The sequence below is a fragment of the Acartia tonsa genome, chromosome 8 (assembly GCF_053477335.1).
Source record: "Acartia tonsa isolate MP-2025a chromosome 8, ASM5347733v1, whole genome shotgun sequence".
Lineage (NCBI taxonomy): Eukaryota > Metazoa > Arthropoda > Copepoda > Calanoida > Acartiidae > Acartia > Acartia tonsa.
The window spans coordinates 46,817,846-46,836,322 of NC_137267.1; the positions used below are offsets into that span (position 1 = coordinate 46,817,846).

Below are 18,477 nucleotides of genomic sequence, written 5' to 3' on the forward strand. Positions count from 1 at the left end.
GAAATCACCCGTAGAAAAACTAACCTCGAAAATATTTTTTCTTTCTTTACTTTTTAACTATAATCGAAATTGGGGTGCCCCCCCCCCCCCCTATCCAATCAATGACACCTAAATGCCTCTAGGAGGGTAACCGCTAGTATTTTTATATGCGATTAGGTGTACATGTTTGTCCCACTGCACTGCACTGTTTGTCGATTTGTTGAGTCTTGCTGTTGTGGATGTTGTCATCCAGAGGTGTACAGAAGAAGGATAAAAGGGGGTTGTATCCAAATTACTGGCAAAATTAAAGGGGGTGGATTCACTCCCCTAGGTATACATCCAAGAGGAGTGTCAAGTTTACTGCCACATTCCACTTAAATCTTATGGGGTGTAAAAAATTGCGCTTTTCGCGCGTCAATCCTTATACTAAAGTAACAGGATGTCTGTTTGTCTCTGTGTTTGTACCGATCGGGTTCTCCTTAACAAGGTAGCTTCTCATAGGTCCCGGAAAGGTTTATAACTATTTTGGGGGCGGGTAACACCACCCTCCCAAGAGAAATCGCCCATAGCAAGATCCCTGAACTTAGTTTGTATGCATAGACGTCCAATGGGGGGGGGGGGCGTAAAGGGGTGACTACCCCCCCCCAAAAAAAAAATCCCCCCCCAAATTTTTTTTACTTTTTCTTTTAAAATCTAAAATAATAAATTTGGGTTAAAAATTTCGACTTTCCTAAAGTGCCTCTAGAGGCCTTTAGGGGGGCGTAGCCGCTAGTATACAAATACACGAACACTTTTATTTTATTTTTAAGAGTGTGGGTGTAAACCCATGGGTATGTAACCACCCCAACAACATTAAAAATACAGTCTTGTAGTCTATAATACACCCCCCCCCCTTTGGTTTAAATGAGGTGTCAATATTTTCTGGTGTGCTCCGCGCACCCCCTGACAAAACCCTCTGTACATCACTTGTTTCATGAATGATAATGTAAACTGAGCAGGGAGCAGGGGACATAGGGCTGTTTTTTTTAATAGTCCCCAAATTTTTATAATAACTTTTTCTTGTTCATTACCTTGACAACTTTGAGAATTTTTTAAAGAGCTGATTGTCTAAACGTTTCACAACCACTAATCTAAGAAGGGTTAGTTTTATGTATAATCATTGGGGATGTACATAAATTTTTGGGCCAATGCAAATGTCTTATTCCTTTAAATCCTTGAACTTAGTTTGTATGACTATGATTAATCCTTGAAGGAAATTATGAAGACATTGCGCCCGTCTTTCTTTATTGTCCACATAGAATAATTTTATTTTCACTAGTTGCTTCGTCCCTAGCCTCTGTGGATGGAGGGGATGGAGTCAGGGAGAATAACATTAAACCATCCTACAACCCATTTAGACCAGCAATTCCCGAGATATTAGGCTTCCGTCCCAAAAAGCCTTAATACTTTTTATTTTTATTTCAATATCTCTGGAATATTGTCTGTAACACGATGCTATACAGGATTTTTTAGTGTGGCTGAGAACCAGTTCTAATTTTAAAGCCATACTAGAATAGTTATTTCTCGTATCATATTATAAACGGCTTTCCGCGGATATAGAATGTACAGTTATAAGATTAAAACTAGTTTTTTTAGCCCCGAGATGCCGAAGGCACGGGCTAAAAAAACTAGTTTTAATCTTATTATTGTAAATTTCTATATTCGTAGAAAACTGGATATAATACGATGCTAGACATAGTTTTTTCGTATGGATGAGAACCGGTTCCTATCCACCGGATTCGAATGAATACGAGAAAAAGAGATAAAATTTATTGAGATTTATTAATCACGAAACCTTTTATTTCACTACTCTTTTAAAAGCGAAGCCTTTCTGTATAGTTATTGTCTGTTATGTACGTCACTTTGTCTTTTATTTTTTCGTGCAGAAATAAAATATTTGTTATGAGTTAGGTTTACTTCACACGTTCTAATTTATAGGTTTCATTAATTTTTTTTTGAATGGTTTCGTCTCTAGATTGAGACATCCTATTATATAGAGTAGAAGCTTTATTTGTCTGTAAAGAATGATCTCGCTAACCGCTGACCCGATAAGTTTCTTCTTTACAGTGAAGCTTCTTGTCTTTTATAGGATATTCTATGAGGACAAAATACATAACGAGATCTTATTTCTGAACCAAACCTTGCTTAATGATGTACTCATAAGGGGCGTTTCGTCTTATTTTCACTGTAGCTTTAGATAGGTTATTTTAGGTTAGGTTAGATGATTGCCCCGCAGGGTTAGAGCCCCCTCGCAGGGGCTAGAAATATGAGAAAACCTACTGTAAAAATACAATTAAATGAACCTTAAGAGGCATTGTCACGAAAGGGACCATTCCCCGACTCTGTAATCGTTATCAGAAAGTCCGTACGTCCTTTCAAAACTTTTTAACAACAACTTTTTACAAGATATAATTATCCTGCTCTTCTAATTTTTAAAATCAATATACAATTTTACAAGCGAAGCATCTTTATAATCAAATCTTTGAAATGAAAGTATGTTGGTTTGTCCTTCCTTATGATTTTAGAGCTTTAGGACTTTTTCTCCCAATACCTTTAATTTCAGCAGACCAGTTGAAATAATAACTTACACAGTAGAAAAATATTATGCATACCATTAGAATCGTCATGAGCTCTAGTTTTTGGAAATATAAGTACCATTTTTGTGCTATTTGTAGTTTAGGAGCTATGTTGAAAATGTGAGAAAAGGTTGGAAAGTTTTAAGTCAGTTGGGACATTTTACCACGTAGCTCTTTTCCTATAAGTAGCACAGGAATGGTTCTTAAATATCCAAAAACTAAAGCTTATGATAATTCTAAATACATAAATCTTCAAAAATAAGCATTTTATATAATTGTTTTTTTTTCTATGCGTAGATAAGTTTTTAAAAAATCATTTCTCTTGAATGACCCTGTAGTTATTTGAACCAGATTTTTATGTATTCTAAACTCCAACTAGGCTAAAATATTGATACCCCAATACATTCACTTTACCTCATCCCCTCCCCTCCTACTGACCCATAAATGATTACCATTTTAGCAAGCTAAACTGACGGCAATTTTTCTACTGTCAATATAACAGATCTATAGTATAGATGTATATACAGACATCTACCTCCCTTCCTTTTTCAAAGACCTCTTTCGTCTGCTTCTAAATTATTTTGTGCTTCTTGGCTGTGTTAATATAAGCGACACCATTGGTTGATTTTCAATGACCCAATAGACAGGTTGCACAATGCACAAGGTGGTTGTGATGGGGAGATACAGTTATTTATCCCTTTCTAACTCTAGTGTTTTACTCTAATGTCAATATATCCACTTATTCTATATTCCTTAATTCAGTACGTTACCCTTTAAATTACGAAGAGGCCGAATCATAAATTTTACGCTGATCATTTTAAGGTTCAGAGTAAAGCTCTTTTTCCGATCTTTACTTTTGTCAAATTCTCTCTCGTTCTCTCTCTCTCCCTTCCTCCCTCTCTTTCTCTTTCTCTCTCTCTCTCTCTCTCTCTGTCTGTCTGTCTCTTTCTTCTTCTCTGAATTTCTCCGTTACATTTCTCTGGGGAGCCTACCAAAAATTATTTTAGTTGGGTGCTGATCTGTGCAATGTTAGAACCATTATTATATAAAATTACGCAACAATAGTTATTTCTAGTATGGCTTCGAAACTCATTATTATCCGCTGGAATAACTTGTTCTTAGCCATACTGAAAACTAATGTATAGCATCGTATTACATTAAAATTTTCTACAAATATTTCATTTTCATATTCGTGGAAAGCTGATTAAAATACGATAATTAGCTTCTTGCGGATAGTAAAATGAAAAATGTCCATAATACGATACGATACATGGTTTTTCAGTATAGCTCAGAACCAGATACCGGATATTATTATGTTTATAAGCCATTTTTGAAAAGTAATTCTTTAACTTTTAATTTGAAAACTTTTTTTTCTGGATATTTAAGGAATTAATTGAAGAACATTTTTTGAGATATTGGGTGATTTTTTTCTACCTTCCGAAAGTAGAAACTTATTAAGATTATTCATCCATTGTCGTGTAGAATAGTTGTGCAGTAGTCCAGGGATCTAAAGGGATAAGACAATGGCCGATAAATTGACGTGTAAAAAAATACCCCTTCTTGTGATGAAAAATATTTGTCGAAACAATTGAACACTCAACTCAATGAAACAACCAAGCAAAGTTCAGTAAAAGTCAAAAAAAGTTTTAGGCCAACGAATAGGAAAACGTTATAATAAAACTTTGGGGACTAGTGTAATAAGCCCGTTGTCCCCTCTCTCTTTCTCTCTGGCAGTAGTCTCCAGCTCCACTCAATATTAAATTTGGGATGGCTTAACTTCCCTTTTTTTATACCCATCAAAGTTTACCAACCCTGTGCACGCAGCACTACTAATAATTATCTATAATACAAAGTAGAACGATGTCTGTCTGTTTGTTTGTAGCGAAGGATCTCGCTAACCGCTGAACCGATCGGGTTCTCCTTTACAGGGTAGCTTCTCATAGGTTCCGGGAAGGTTTATAACTATGTTCTTGGGGGGTGGGACACCCCCAATCCCCCTAAAAAATGAAAAATACCCCACCCCCCCAAAAAAAGGGGCGAAGCCGCTAGTTAATTATAAAGTTGTTAAAGATTAATGGCTTATTAATAATTTTGTTATTTTTATGTTTAATTATACTTTATAATTAAAATGCTTTACTGAAATTTAGCTTATTATACATTTGATTGTCCGTTTTAAAATACTATTTCATTTATTTGGTTCCATTACGAAATTATTTTGATGAAATAGATTAACTTCTTCAGTTTTTTAAATGAGAAAATTTATTCTTTTAGATACATATCAGAAGATGAATAAAATTAAACTTAAAATACCATCAGAACTTTTAAAATGAATTTCTGCACTTAGAGTAAAATAATTTTGTACTATCGGCTGCGCCTTAGTAACTAGGGAATCTGTTCGAAGGGATTAGCAGGGTCGGCCTAAATCATTCCAATTAAAAAAGAACATCCTGTGACCCATGTTAAGCTACCCTAAAATTCAGAACGTGACAAACCCCAAACTGTCCAGATTTGAGCAAGACGATTCCTGTGACGTCATATATTTAAGGAGATTTTCTTCCCCCCTTCCCTTTTTCTTTCCCGAAACGTATATGACGTCACTGGAATCGTCTTGCTCAAATCTGGACAGTTTGGGGTTTTCCAGAACGTCAGCGGTTAAACGGCATGTAAGATTTTAAGCAAGAATCTATTTTATATAATTACTTGGATGTTGCACCATGGCTTTCCATATACTCTAATAAAATGATACTCGCAGCTGGCTAATAAAACGATACCCCCAATCTACCCCCATTACCACATCCACTTCCCTCCTACCTGATGTACGAACTAATAAATAAATGAGTTCTATAATAACAGCTGTTCACCTGTCAATATATCCACATATATTATATCCATTTAGTCAAGAAACATTTACTGGTATATAATAGGATAATTTGTATTAATTAGATTTCCTCGATACACTGTAAACTGCTGATAGTATTATATGGAATAAATGGATGCATAACAATTTTAATTAATACATTATTACTTGGTTGTTGCACCAGATGTTCAGTAATTCTATGTGATACCTGTAGCTGGCTAAAAAAACGTTACCACCAATCCACTCCCATTACCACATCACATCCCCTCTCCTCCTACTGGATAAAGTTTCACTTTTTGTAGTAAAATCATTTTATAATAGACGGTGTTGGATTGAAAGACCTTTCTTGAAAATAGCTTAAAACATGCTCAAAGAATCACTACAAGTCCACAAATGAGCGAGACAAATACACATCCAACTATAATATTATCGGGATACTTATACTTATTAGTGGCAAAGCTACTCTATAATTCTATAATTGTCTGTCCATAATTCCGTTCGTCAGTCAGTCTTTAACGCTATGGGGGAAATGTGATTTTTGCATCTACTTTTCGAGATAGACGACTAAATATTTTGTTACAAAATATAAATGTTAAAATTAAAAAAATACACGAGTAATTTTTCGTGATTTTTTCTCCAATAAATCTAATCTTGATTCTAACAAATGCTCTTTAAATCTTCCGTCATATGCCCATCCATGATTACTTGTGCTTCGCTCGCTACTTATATTGATGTTGTCATCCTTGTTAATAAAATTAATGGATGATAAGATAAGGTAATTAATTCTAATTAAGCCAGGATATAAATACTTATAAGTACAGACTAGAATAAATGGAAAGAAAATAGAATTTCCAGTATAGCTTCTAAACCAATTAAAATCTGCTGGATTAGAATCGGTTCTAAGTTATGCTGAACAAACAATATTAAGTAGCGTGTTGTATTACATAAATTTTCTACAATAATAATCTTAATATTTGTTTGGTGTTGCAGCCCGGGCCTTTGGTCCCTCGGGGCTAAAAAATGGTTTTAATTTTGTAATATCCGCGGAAAGATGTTTATAACACGATGCGATAAATAACTATTGTAAATTATAGATTTTTTTAACAGTCGTAGTGAACACTTTTAGTATTGATCTTATAATACCGATCATCAGCCCTATGTCGACCTTTGTCTCTATGTTCTAATTCTGTGTGTCTACGGCTGCGTCTATTTAATATTAACTTATTCACTTATTTGTCAAAGAAGAAAGGTCTTAAAGAGAGTAATTTTTTGTCGCGTATTTTTCGTTAAGTTGTGTGTAACGTTTTAGTTAAATGCGCTTATTAAGTCAAACTGTTTATAACTATGACCAAATATATATATGAAATGGTTATAATTAAGAACAGTCTGACTTAATAAGCGCATTTGAATAAATACTAACTCTTAACATTTAAGGAAACTTTGCGATGTTTCAAATAAAAGAGGCATCAACCATCCCTTTATACATAGATATCTATTTATACAATTAGTACTGTTCAGATAGATATGGACTAAATAAAAATAAGGATGACAACATTCATAAAAGCGAAGCACTGAAACAGTAGGACAAACGGACATTAACACTTATATAGTGTCAGAACTGAATAATCAGAATATAAATGTATAAGAGTCGAAGCAAAGTTGTAAGTAAATTTGTTTAAAAACTGCTTTATACAGGATTATGTTTATGGACATACTTACATTTGTAGGACTTGATTATAGAGTTGCTTCGCTAATAACATTATACTTTGTTGTCCTAGGAATCAATATACCAAAAATCAGATCAATCGGATGATTAGATCACATAAAAATTTGTTGTTAAAAAAGGAAAAAAATCAACATGTTTAAATTGAACGTACGGACATTTTTGTAATGATTATAGAGTTGCGACGCTTTCTAAATCGTATCTAATTACTAAAGAAATCACTATGCAAAATTTGAAATAGATAGGACAATTCTAACATTTTTAAATTAACGAAAAAATCTATCCGTTACGGACGGACGAACGGACCCTAATTATAGAAAAGCTTCGCTTTTAATTAAAGCGTTAAGAGTCAATAGATACAAAGGCAAATTTTGTTATAGGGATCAATGTTTTGTTTAGTGGCACTTGTTTTAATGAGTAGTAGCAATCACGCCCTTTTAGGCGTCAAGGGGCACTAATTAAAAGAAAAGGGAGAGGCAAGTTACCACTCCCCAAAAGAGAATGGATTTATAATATAAAAAGCAAGAAAAATAAATAGTTACAACCATCGCTTTACTGTAAAAAAAGAAACTATATTAATTCATCAGTTACCGAAATAAAACTGCTATGTATAAGGATTATATGCTTAATAAGAAAATAATGTTACTTTGACTCTAACAAAGCCCTAGATTATTAAATAGAATAAAGATTTTTTGTTCTCTACTACGATTTTATTGCAATCTTTGTCTGCCCATCCGTCAGCAACGCTATGGGGTAAATGTAATTTTCTCGGTTGCTATACAAGATACACGGATGACTAACGAGCATCCAGTATGTAATATACTTTGTACATTAGATTAATATCGATATGAAAAATATAAAATTATCTGAGAAAGGTTTTGTGATTATTAACGATGATATATTTCTGCCACTGATTTTAAGAAATCATCAATGCTATTTAAATCGAAATCGTAACTGTGACTTATGGATGTTGTCATCCTTATTTATTTATCAAATAGGCTTAGGCTAGGGTGCATAGACAATTCTAAACAAAATGCCAATTCTAATATTCTTTCAGAAAGCAAGAACAAAATAGCATAAAACCTAGAGTGATCTACGTAAAGTTTATAAAATGGAGGTGGAACTTGGCACAATAGAGGAGCATATGTTCCACAATGTGTCAGCTGATTCTATGAACATGAATTTTACTGAAATGGAGGAGGAGAAAATTAGAAGGTACGAATAGTCATTTTTACCTATAATACAAAGTAGAATGATGTCTGTCTGTCTGTCTGTTTGTTTGTCTGTTTGTTTGTTACAAAGGATCTCGCTAACCGCTAAACCGATCGAGTTCTCCATAACAGTGTAGCTTCTCTTAGGTCCTGGGAAGGTTTAAAACTATTTGAGGGAGGGTACCACCACCCTCCCAAAAGAAATCACCCGTAGATTACTTTTGCTTTCAAATCTAAATTAAGAAATTGGGTTATCCAATTAAATTCCTCCCTCCTCAAGTGCCCCTAGAGGCCTTTAGGGGCGTAGCCGCTAGTTCTTTTGATAAAGTAGTAAGGTTTTTACAAAAAAAATCGTCTGGGTATTATTTTTTTTCTGCCCTTCAATTCTCCTCCAATTACAAATGTTTTTAAGACAAGTGTACTTTTATGACAAATATATTTATGACAAGTAAATTTATGACAAAAATTACTGAGCCCTGATTGTTGATATTTATCCGTATTGTACTTTTCATGTATTCATTCTATCCTAATAAGATTGTTTATGACAGAAATCAGGGATCTATAGGGATAAGACAATGGCCGATAAATTGATGTACATTCCCAGTGAAATTCATTCCGTAGATTAAAATTAATGGTTGAAACGTTTAAACACTCAACTATTTACATGAATCAACCAATAAAAAGTCCCCAAAGTTGTTGAGATAACGAATAAAAAAAGGTTATTATAAAACTTTGGGGACTAGTGTAATGAACATCCCATTGTCCCCTCCTCCTCTGATATGACAGACAATACTGTATGTCTGTCATAATAGAATGTCTGTCATAATAATTCAGTATGAAGGAGATATAATCCAGAAAGTTTTTTTTTCTCATCCGCGAAGATACTCTATGAGTAAAACTAAAGTGTTGGTCTCGTATTCATTCGAATCCGGTGGATAGGAACCGGTTCTCATCCATACGAAAAAAATATGTCTAGCATCGTATTATATCCAGTTTTCTACGAATAAAGAGATGTACAACCATAAGATTAAAACCAGTTTTTCCGGCACCTCAGGGCTAAAAAAAAACTAGTTTTAATCTTATAATTGTACAATCTATATCCGCGGAAAGCCGTTTATAATACGATACGAGAAATAACTATTTTCTCATCAGCGAAGATACTCTATGAGTAAAGCTAAAGTGTTGGTCTGATTGGCTTTTTTTTGCCTGTAATTTATAGAAAAGGACATATAATTTCTTTTCATTTCAATGTTAAAATTGTTGCTAGCATTATTGTATTTTTCTGCATTTGAATACCCTTTTTCTTCGCCATTTTTCTCAACCAAATGCATGAAGGCTATATGATATTTCCCTTTATTCACTTTCCCCTGATTTATTTTTAATATCTGAGATTTTTAAGGTAAACACGAGCAATACTTGTCATATTTTTCACAAAGTTTCGCTAACAATGGACGCAGTCGCGTCCTTGTGTTTAGTTGTTGCTGCGTCTTTTTATATGCTTGTCTGACTTTCTCAATGTCTAACCAACCATTTGGCACCACTATAAAAACTCACTTTACCAAAAGTTATGACACATTTTGTGGACCAACCAATTTTTAAACCTGCATTTCAGTAATTTATTACGTGCCATTTGAGTGTTCTAAAGTACTTTTATTCTGTATATTTACGATTTAGTCTCGATTTCTCTTGGGATGGTGGTGGTATCCTCCCCCAAAGTAGTTATGAACCTTCTCAGGAACTATGAGAATCTACAATGAAAAGGAGAACCATATTGGTTCAGCGGTTTGTGAGATCCTTCCGTACTTAAAAAATTAGGTACCCCCACTACTTTTTTTCTGTTTTATGGGGGGGGGGGTTGAGGGTGTCTCAACCCCCTAAGAACTATAGCCTAAAGCCACCACAGGACCAGTAGGTATATTCCCGGAAGAGTAGAATCCGATCGGTTTAGTAGTTATCGAGATCTTAAGGGACGGACGGACAGACATCATTCTACTTTGTATTTTAAATAGTGTTATAGACATGGCTTTTTGAAGAAATTAAAGGAAAAATATCTTTCTTGGAGTGTGGTTTGTTGTGAAAAAATGTTGATAAGGTCAATTTGTCCATTTGGCTGCCAACTTCGTCAATACGCAGACAAAAGTTTAATGGAGGGGATACAAAATTCACAAATAAAAAAACATATTGCATATGTATATATTCAGAGGTGAGCAAAATTGAGGCGTCAGTTATGGTCAGTTATTAGTTCATCGAGTATTAGTGGAGGGGATGGGGTAACCGTTGCAAGTTTCACTTCATTAGAGAACAAGAAAATCTGGTGTAACATCCAATTATTGATATATCCCTTCTACTTATTTTTTGGGGGTATTTTGTATCACCACTTTTGTGATAAACAATAGAAGCTGTGGATACATTGAAAGCAGAAAGAAAAAAAGGTTACATAACAAAATGTTTTACATATTCTGTAAGTTTTGGCTATATTTAGATGTTTTAAATGGTAATCTTTGTTTTGTTGATGTTTTTTTTCTTTTCTAATAGTTGTTTCCACGGAAAGTAAAAAAATGAATTATAACATCAATTCTGATTTTGTGAGGGGGGGGGGGGGGCAAATTGAGTGGTTTAAAAGGTTTGAAGGGGGGCAATCCTAAAGTATTTTTAAAATTTTTGAGAGAGGTGAAATGATGGTATTCAAAGTTTGAAAGGTATAATCATTAATTCGCAAAGTTTTATAAAATCGTTTTCTCATTCGTTGGCTTAACAACTTTGGGTAATTACATAAAATTTTCATTTGTTGGTTCATTAAAATGAGTGTCCAAACAATTCAACCACTAATTGTAATCTATACGAAGAATAATTTCGTGTATCACCATTGGGGATGAATATAAATTTATCGGCCATCGTCTTATCCCTTTAGATTCCTGTGTCCGACCATATGTTGTTTACAATATTGTTCCCTTTCCCTGACTAAATGTATCTCAATCAATCTAACTGCCAAAAAAGCAATAACCATCTAAAAAGGTGCTTATTGTAGATAAATGTATCTCATTCAAGAAAGTTTATTTTGTAATTCCACTTTCATCGTACCCATGCTTTGTAGTAATGGATATACAGTGTGTTTTTAAAAGTGTAGCTTTTCTATAATTAGGGTCGGTCCGTCCGTCCGTCCTAACGTCTGAGATGGATAGCTTTTTTCATTAATAGGTATGTTAGAATTGTCCTAAATTTTGCATGGTGATTCCTGTAGCAGTTAGGTACGACTTAGAAAGCGTAGCAACTCTATAATCATTAACAGAATGTCCATACGTCCATTTTAAACATGTTGATTTTTTACATTTTTAACAACAAATTTTTGTGGGATCTAATTATCCGATTGTTTTGATTTTTGGTATACTGATTCCTAGGACAACAAAGTACAATATTATAAGCAACGCAACTCTATAATAAAGATGTAAGTATGTCCATAAACATTCTCCTGTATCAAGAAGTTTTTCAACAAATTTACTCACAATTTTGCTTCGACTCTTATTCTGATTTTTCAGTTTCGACACTATACAATTGTTAATGTCCGTTTGTTTTACCGTTTATGGCTTCGCTTTTATGGATGTTGTCATCCTTGTTTTTATTAGAACTTTTTTGAAAGCAGTTTTACTCTATTTATAGTTATCAAAATTTATTGATTAATGGCTTATTTTCTTCGTTTTTTAAGACCATTAGTGGAACAACAACAAAAATATTTTAGTTTTTATTTAAAAGTACAATAAAATCTAAAATTCAAAACTTAGGTGTCAACATCTAAAAATAGTTTTAGGGATTTTTTCTTATGCTCAAATCTTCTACCTTTTGCAAGAATGGCTGCAAAACGCTTCAAAGTTGAGATATAGAGATAAAAATTGATACAGATACTATTGGGGACATGCACTAGAACATATAAAAGTTTGAAGGTCATACCTCAACCTGGGAGGGAGTACTGAGCCCCCCAAAGTCGACTACTGAAAATCCAATTTTTTCTTGCAAAACGGGTAGAAAATTTGAGTATAAGAAAATGCGCTGAAACCATTATTAGATGTTGACACCTAAGTTTGGAATTTTAGATTTTACTGTACTTTTTAAATAAAAACTGAAATATTTTGTTGTTGTTCTATATTTAAATTCTGATAACTAAAAGTGAAGCATAACTGCTTTCAAAAAAGTTCTCATAAAAAAAACACAATGTATTATTACTTGGATCTTACAGCAGGTTTTCATTTTAAGCGGCATAAGAAGGTCACATATAATCTGGAATAGCCAAGATACAATGATGCACAGGGAAAACTTCATTGAAGAAAAAACGCTTAAAATAGGTCTTTTTCGCGCATTTCTCTGCACTGTGAGATAATTATGCATTATTTGTAGGTCTTCTTATGCCGCTTAAAACAGTGTGCGGACATGATCTGTACGTTCAGCCGTTTGGCAGTTAGCAGCCTTTAAAATTCATAGATTTTTGGAAATATTCGTTACCAGGAATATTTTACCGTGAACTGCAGTTGATCCATACTATATATTAATCCATAAATAAACAGAAATGCATGAAAGTAATAGGATGTCTGTCTGACTGTCTGTATGTACCCCCAGAAACATGTAATAAACATGGCTGCACAGAACGCTCAAAAGTTTGTAAAAAAAAGTCGAACCCCTCTAAATGTGATCTGATTCACTGGCTCTATTTTGATTGTTTTGATCATTAAGTTCAGTGTTTCATACCAATAATTGTAATCTACATAAAGGGTAATTTTGTGTATCATTTGTATATTTTGTGTATCATGTTCGATTATATTTTTTTTGTAGGTTGACTCAAATAATTGTACCTGTCACCTTTGGAATAATTTTGACTGTTGGTCTCATTGGAAATATTCTAGTTATTGCGGTGGTAAGTACGTTCTTCTTTAGTAGCGAAGCTTTCTATGATAATAAGTGTCGATCCTTTCGTCCATATGTCCGTTTATCCGTAAAGGATAGCTCTCAGTGTTAATTTTGGCATGATAGAATTGTCCTAGAGATTTCCAACTCTTCCACAAACTGGTGATTTCTATAGAAGTTTTACTATTTAGCGTAGCAGCTCTATAATCGTTCCCAGAATATCCGTAATTCTATTTAAATCATTTTGATTTTTAACGTTTTTGAAAACAGTTAGGTGATAATAATTCTATTCAGTTGAAATGCTAATTCCTATTAAAACAAGGTACAGTGTTATAAAAGCAAAGAGTCTGTATAATCAATTAAACATATCGACTGTTGGTCTCGTAGAAAATATTCTAGTTATAGCAGTAAGTCTTTGTTTAAAGTAGCGAAGCTGATCTACAAATCAACTAATTTTGTCGGTTAGTCAGCCTATTATGATCATTATATTTAGATGAATTTGAGATAAGAGCCAGTTCTTATTTTTAAATAAATTTCAACCCTGACCTAAATTAATAATTAAACAAACGACCCCTCCCCCCCTTTTTTTGTCAAGATTAAATTGGTTATAAAGCTAGGGGCGCAATTGTAAGCATAATCTTATTTTCATACATCTGAATAATTTTATATGATATAATTTTTAATTGGTTTACTTTCAACATGTTAATCGTACTATATACAATAATTTGACCTAATTAAGTCAAGAAAAAATAATTTAATTAATAACATTTCATTGAAATTATTAACTTTCTGAAATAACTTTTTTGATCTACGCCAGTTAAAGCTGAATTTATTCAGTCATTATTTAGAGAGAAAATTAAAAATCTTTTCATGATAGGATTATATTCATTTTCTAATGACAAAAATATTTAATATAAGAGTATGAAATAGGATGGGGAGATTATTTTTACGCCAATTGTCCTCTCCCTTAAAGCTAATATAAAGTTCAAAATAAAAATAAAAATTTAAAATTCGCCGAATGGTTTAGTAGTCAGAATTATGGTTAAGTAATGGATATATTATTTCTTGGATGTTAAACCAGATTTTCATGTACTGTAATAAAGTGACACTCGCATCTGGCTAGAATAATAAAAACACCATCAACCACCTTTATCCAATCCCCTACCATCCTACGGGATGAACGAACTGACCATAAATGAGGTCAAAATTAGCAATCTAAATTGACAACAAATATTTCACTGTTAATATAACCACGTAGTCTATATCCATTGTTAAATCCCTATAAAAATACTAGCGGTTGCGTCGTAGAATCTAGGGTTTTATGTATTCGAGGGTGCGGTAAGGGTAAAAAATAGCCTAAAATCATCCCAATACCTATTTGAAGCATATGGATACATTAATATGTTCAATATTTTAACCTTAAGATTCAGAAAACTATATCTATAATACAAAGTAGAAGATAATGTCTATCTGTCTGTCTGTCCGTCCGCTTGTCCCTTAAGATCTCGGTAACCACCGAACCAATCGGATTCTACTCTTCAGGGAATATACCTTTTGGTCCTGTGGTGGTTTTAGGCTATTTTCTTGGGGGGTGGGACACCTCCAACCCTCCCCCCAAAAAATCCCCTCTCATTTTTTTTACGAATTTTGCGAATTCGCCATTTATTCGGGAAAATTTGCGATTCGTTTGTATTTTTTTCGGCTGGGTAGGTAATAGAATATTTAATTATACCTCTTGGGGCAAAGCCCCTAGAGGCTAAAGGCGAAGCCGCTAGTTACTTATAAAAGAGGAACTGTATTTTGTTACAAAAAAATTACGATGCTCTAGAACTGAAACATTATGTTAACTTATTAACAAAGTTAAAGGAATTTTAGTTTAGAGTATATATACTGTTCCTGTACGTTTCATAACGAGACACAATGAAAAAAAGGGGTTTTTTTTTAATGCAACCATCTCGTAATCAGTGAGCAAATGGCACTTAGAATTCGAATTTCCATCTGAAATTTTACATGAGTAATCCTTGGTAGGTCTATTATCCCTAAATCGAACAAAAAGTTGGAAAAGTAACGGCTAACGGCTGGCGGCTCAGCCGTTTTGCCATTTTTTGGATATCTAAATTGCAAATTAGTCACGAAACCTATCTCCACATAATATTCTATTCCACTCCAAAACGCTTTTAAACGGTTCTAGACGGTAGCTATTGGTACTAGAAGTTTTAAAAATGGTTATTGCTATCATTTAACATGAATTAAACCAAAAATATGTTTTAAAAAGTTGATTCCTACGTAATTGATGATGGATTTACCCTGAAAATAGGCAAAAAACGGCTAAACGGCTGAGCCGCCAGCTGTTGTTTTTCCAACTTTTTGTTCGATTTAGGGAAAATAGACCTACCAAGGATTACTCATGCAAAAGTTCAGATCGAAATTCGAATTCTAAGTGCCATTTGCTCACCGATTACGAGATGGTTGCATTAAAAAACCCCCCCCTTATATTTAGAGTTGAACCAATCGATTTATTACTACTTGGATGTTGCACCAGATTTTCTTGTACTCTAATAAATTGAAACTCGCAGCTGGCTATACACCTATCCACTTATTTATCCCATCCTTTCCCCCCCTACTGGAAGTCACCAATAAATGAGGTCTTGCATTCTAGATTGATGACAATTTTTTCCTCTGTCATAATATCCACGTAAATACTAAATCCATTAATTCTAGTCATTAATAGTAGTTTTTCTTCTAAATATATGATTGTTTGTAATGTAAGTACAGTATAGTTGGTCAGAATTGATATTTTATTGATTGGATGTTGCACCAGATTTTCGTGTACTCTTATAAAGCGATGCTCACAGCTGGCTACTTTACTCAATCCTCGCCCATCCTACTGGATGAACAAAATGACCAATAAATGAGGTCTATATTAGCAATGGATAAATGGATAAATTTTCCCTGTCATAATATCCACGTAAATACTAAATCCAATAATACTAGTTATTAATAGTAGTATTTCTAAGGGAGTAAGGGAGGGGACAATGGGAAATTAATTCAATTCAAGAGTTTTCGATGAAAAGTAATGAAAACCAGATTTATCCAAAAATTTGACCAAAATTGTAAAGGGATCATGGTAATATAATATAGAACAAAATTAGTTCTAAGAAAAAAATCATTTACTTGAAAATTAAATTACCAATACATCACAATGAAGTAAACATTCTGTAATTAATCACTAGAAAAATCGTGTTTAGAACTTCATCAACCCTTCCCATATATTTTTAACTGACACTTAAATTCAAGGGGTTCTTAGATTGTTTAATACATAAATATCACAGTTTTGTTTCTATACATGAAATGACATTTTCTTGGTAAAAATATTTGTTAAAACCAGCCATCTAATACAAATTTTTCTGTCTGCTATATTCAAAACTAACTCAGCTAGTTAGCGGGGCATTGATGCGCTAGTACCCAAAGTCAGGCAGAACCTGCTGAATTCGTGCACATTCCCATTAAACCAGTACCCAAAGTCTGAGACTCTTAAAAAGTGAATATTCGATCCATTGTCCCCTTCCTTACTCCCTGAGTATTTCTACTAAATATTTGATTGTTTGTGGTATGTTTGTAAGTAGTTGGTCACAGGGAGGGAAGGGACATTGGGCAGTTTATTACACTGGTCCCCAAAGTCTTATAATAATGTTTTCTTATTCGTTAACTAACATCTTCGGGCACTTTAAATGAGTTTTTATAGGTTTGTTGACTAACTGTAATTTAAACAAGGAGCAATTTTGTGAATCATCATTGGGGATGTACACCAATTTATTGGCCATTGTCTTAACCCTTTAGATCCCTTTGTTGGTCAGACCGAAATTGGATAAATGCTATGATTAACCACGTTATACTAATAAGGAAGGTATTCTAGACAGACGCGCAATACAAAAAAGGATGGTAACATCCATAAAAGCGAAGCTCTAAAATCAGAAGGAAGAATAAACGAACAATAACTTTTATAGAGTGTCAGAACTTAATAAGCAGAACATTAATTTGTAATTCTAAACTAAATACAAACATAAGTAAAAAAATGTGTAAATACAGCATACTCTATAAGGACATACTTTCTTTTTTTAGGATTTAATCATAGAGATGCTTCGTTTATAATAATGTTGGACCTTTTTGTCCCAGGAATCATAGGTCCTTGGAAGGTTTATAACTATTTATGGGAGGGGGGGGGGGGGGGGGAATTTTACTTTTTCTTTTTAAAGGTAAAAAAGGACAGGGGGCCGAATTTAAGCCCCCACGATCTCAATTGTCAATAGAGGCCTCTTAGGGCTTAGCCTCTAGTGTATTACATAAAATGGTATAATAGCTTACATAACTCTAACATTATATATGACCATCCATATTGTTCATTAGTGAGTGTAAAAAAGCACAAAGCGTAGATCTTATGTTTATTATATAAATAAGAGTTAGATTTGTAATTTTTAAAGTTTATTTCCAGTATGGCTTCCAAACCGAATAATATTTGCTTGATTAAAACTGGTTCTTAGTCATACTGAAAAATCATGTATAGCATTGCATTGTAATACAGAAAATTGTGCTGCCTAGGTGAGCACAAATCCGCAGATGCGCAACACAACCAATCTGTTGATCCTGAACCTGGCCGTGGCTGACCTGCTGTTCATCACCATGTGTGTTCCATTCACAGCTGTGGATTATGCAATCATGTCGTGGCCATTTGGGCTGGTTTGGTGTAGAACAGTCCAGGTATAGTTTGGTGTAGAACAGTCCAGATATAGTTTAGTTGTTCCATTCACAGCTGTGGATTATGCAATCATGTCGTGGCCCTTTGGGCTGGTGTGGTGTAGAACAGTACAGGTATAGTTTGGTGTAGAACAGTCCAGGTATAGTTTGGTGTAGAACAGTCCAGGTATAGTTTGGTGTAAAACAGTCCAGGTATAGTTTGGTGTAGAACAGTCCAGGTATAGTTTAGTTGTTCCATTCACAGCTGTGGACTATGCAATCATGTCGTGGCCCTTTGGCTGGTGTGGTGTATAACAGTCCAGGTATAGTTCAGATCAGAACAGTCCAGGTATAGTTTAGATCAGAACAGCCCATGTATAGTTTTTATCAGAACAGTCCAGGTATAGTTTAATGTAAAACAGTCCAGGTATAGTTTAGAGTTGAACAGTCCAGGTATAGTTTAGG

The 18,477-nt window shown here is 33.9% G+C and overlaps 1 protein-coding gene across 1 annotated transcript in view; it reads left to right on the forward strand.

Annotated features, from left to right (window-relative positions):
* The first annotated feature begins 8,229 nt into the window (after positions 1-8,229).
* The window catches only part of LOC145326647 (allatostatin-A receptor-like), a 32,544-nt gene continuing 22,296 nt past the window's right edge, over positions 8,230-18,477 (forward strand). The window contains exons 1-3 of the mRNA XM_080170015.1: positions 8,230-8,389; positions 13,207-13,288; positions 17,878-18,036. Of these exons, the coding sequence (XP_080026141.1) occupies positions 8,286-8,389; positions 13,207-13,288; positions 17,878-18,036 (345 nt within the window). The 5' untranslated portion in view covers positions 8,230-8,285. The remainder of the gene's footprint in view (positions 8,390-13,206; positions 13,289-17,877; positions 18,037-18,477) is intronic.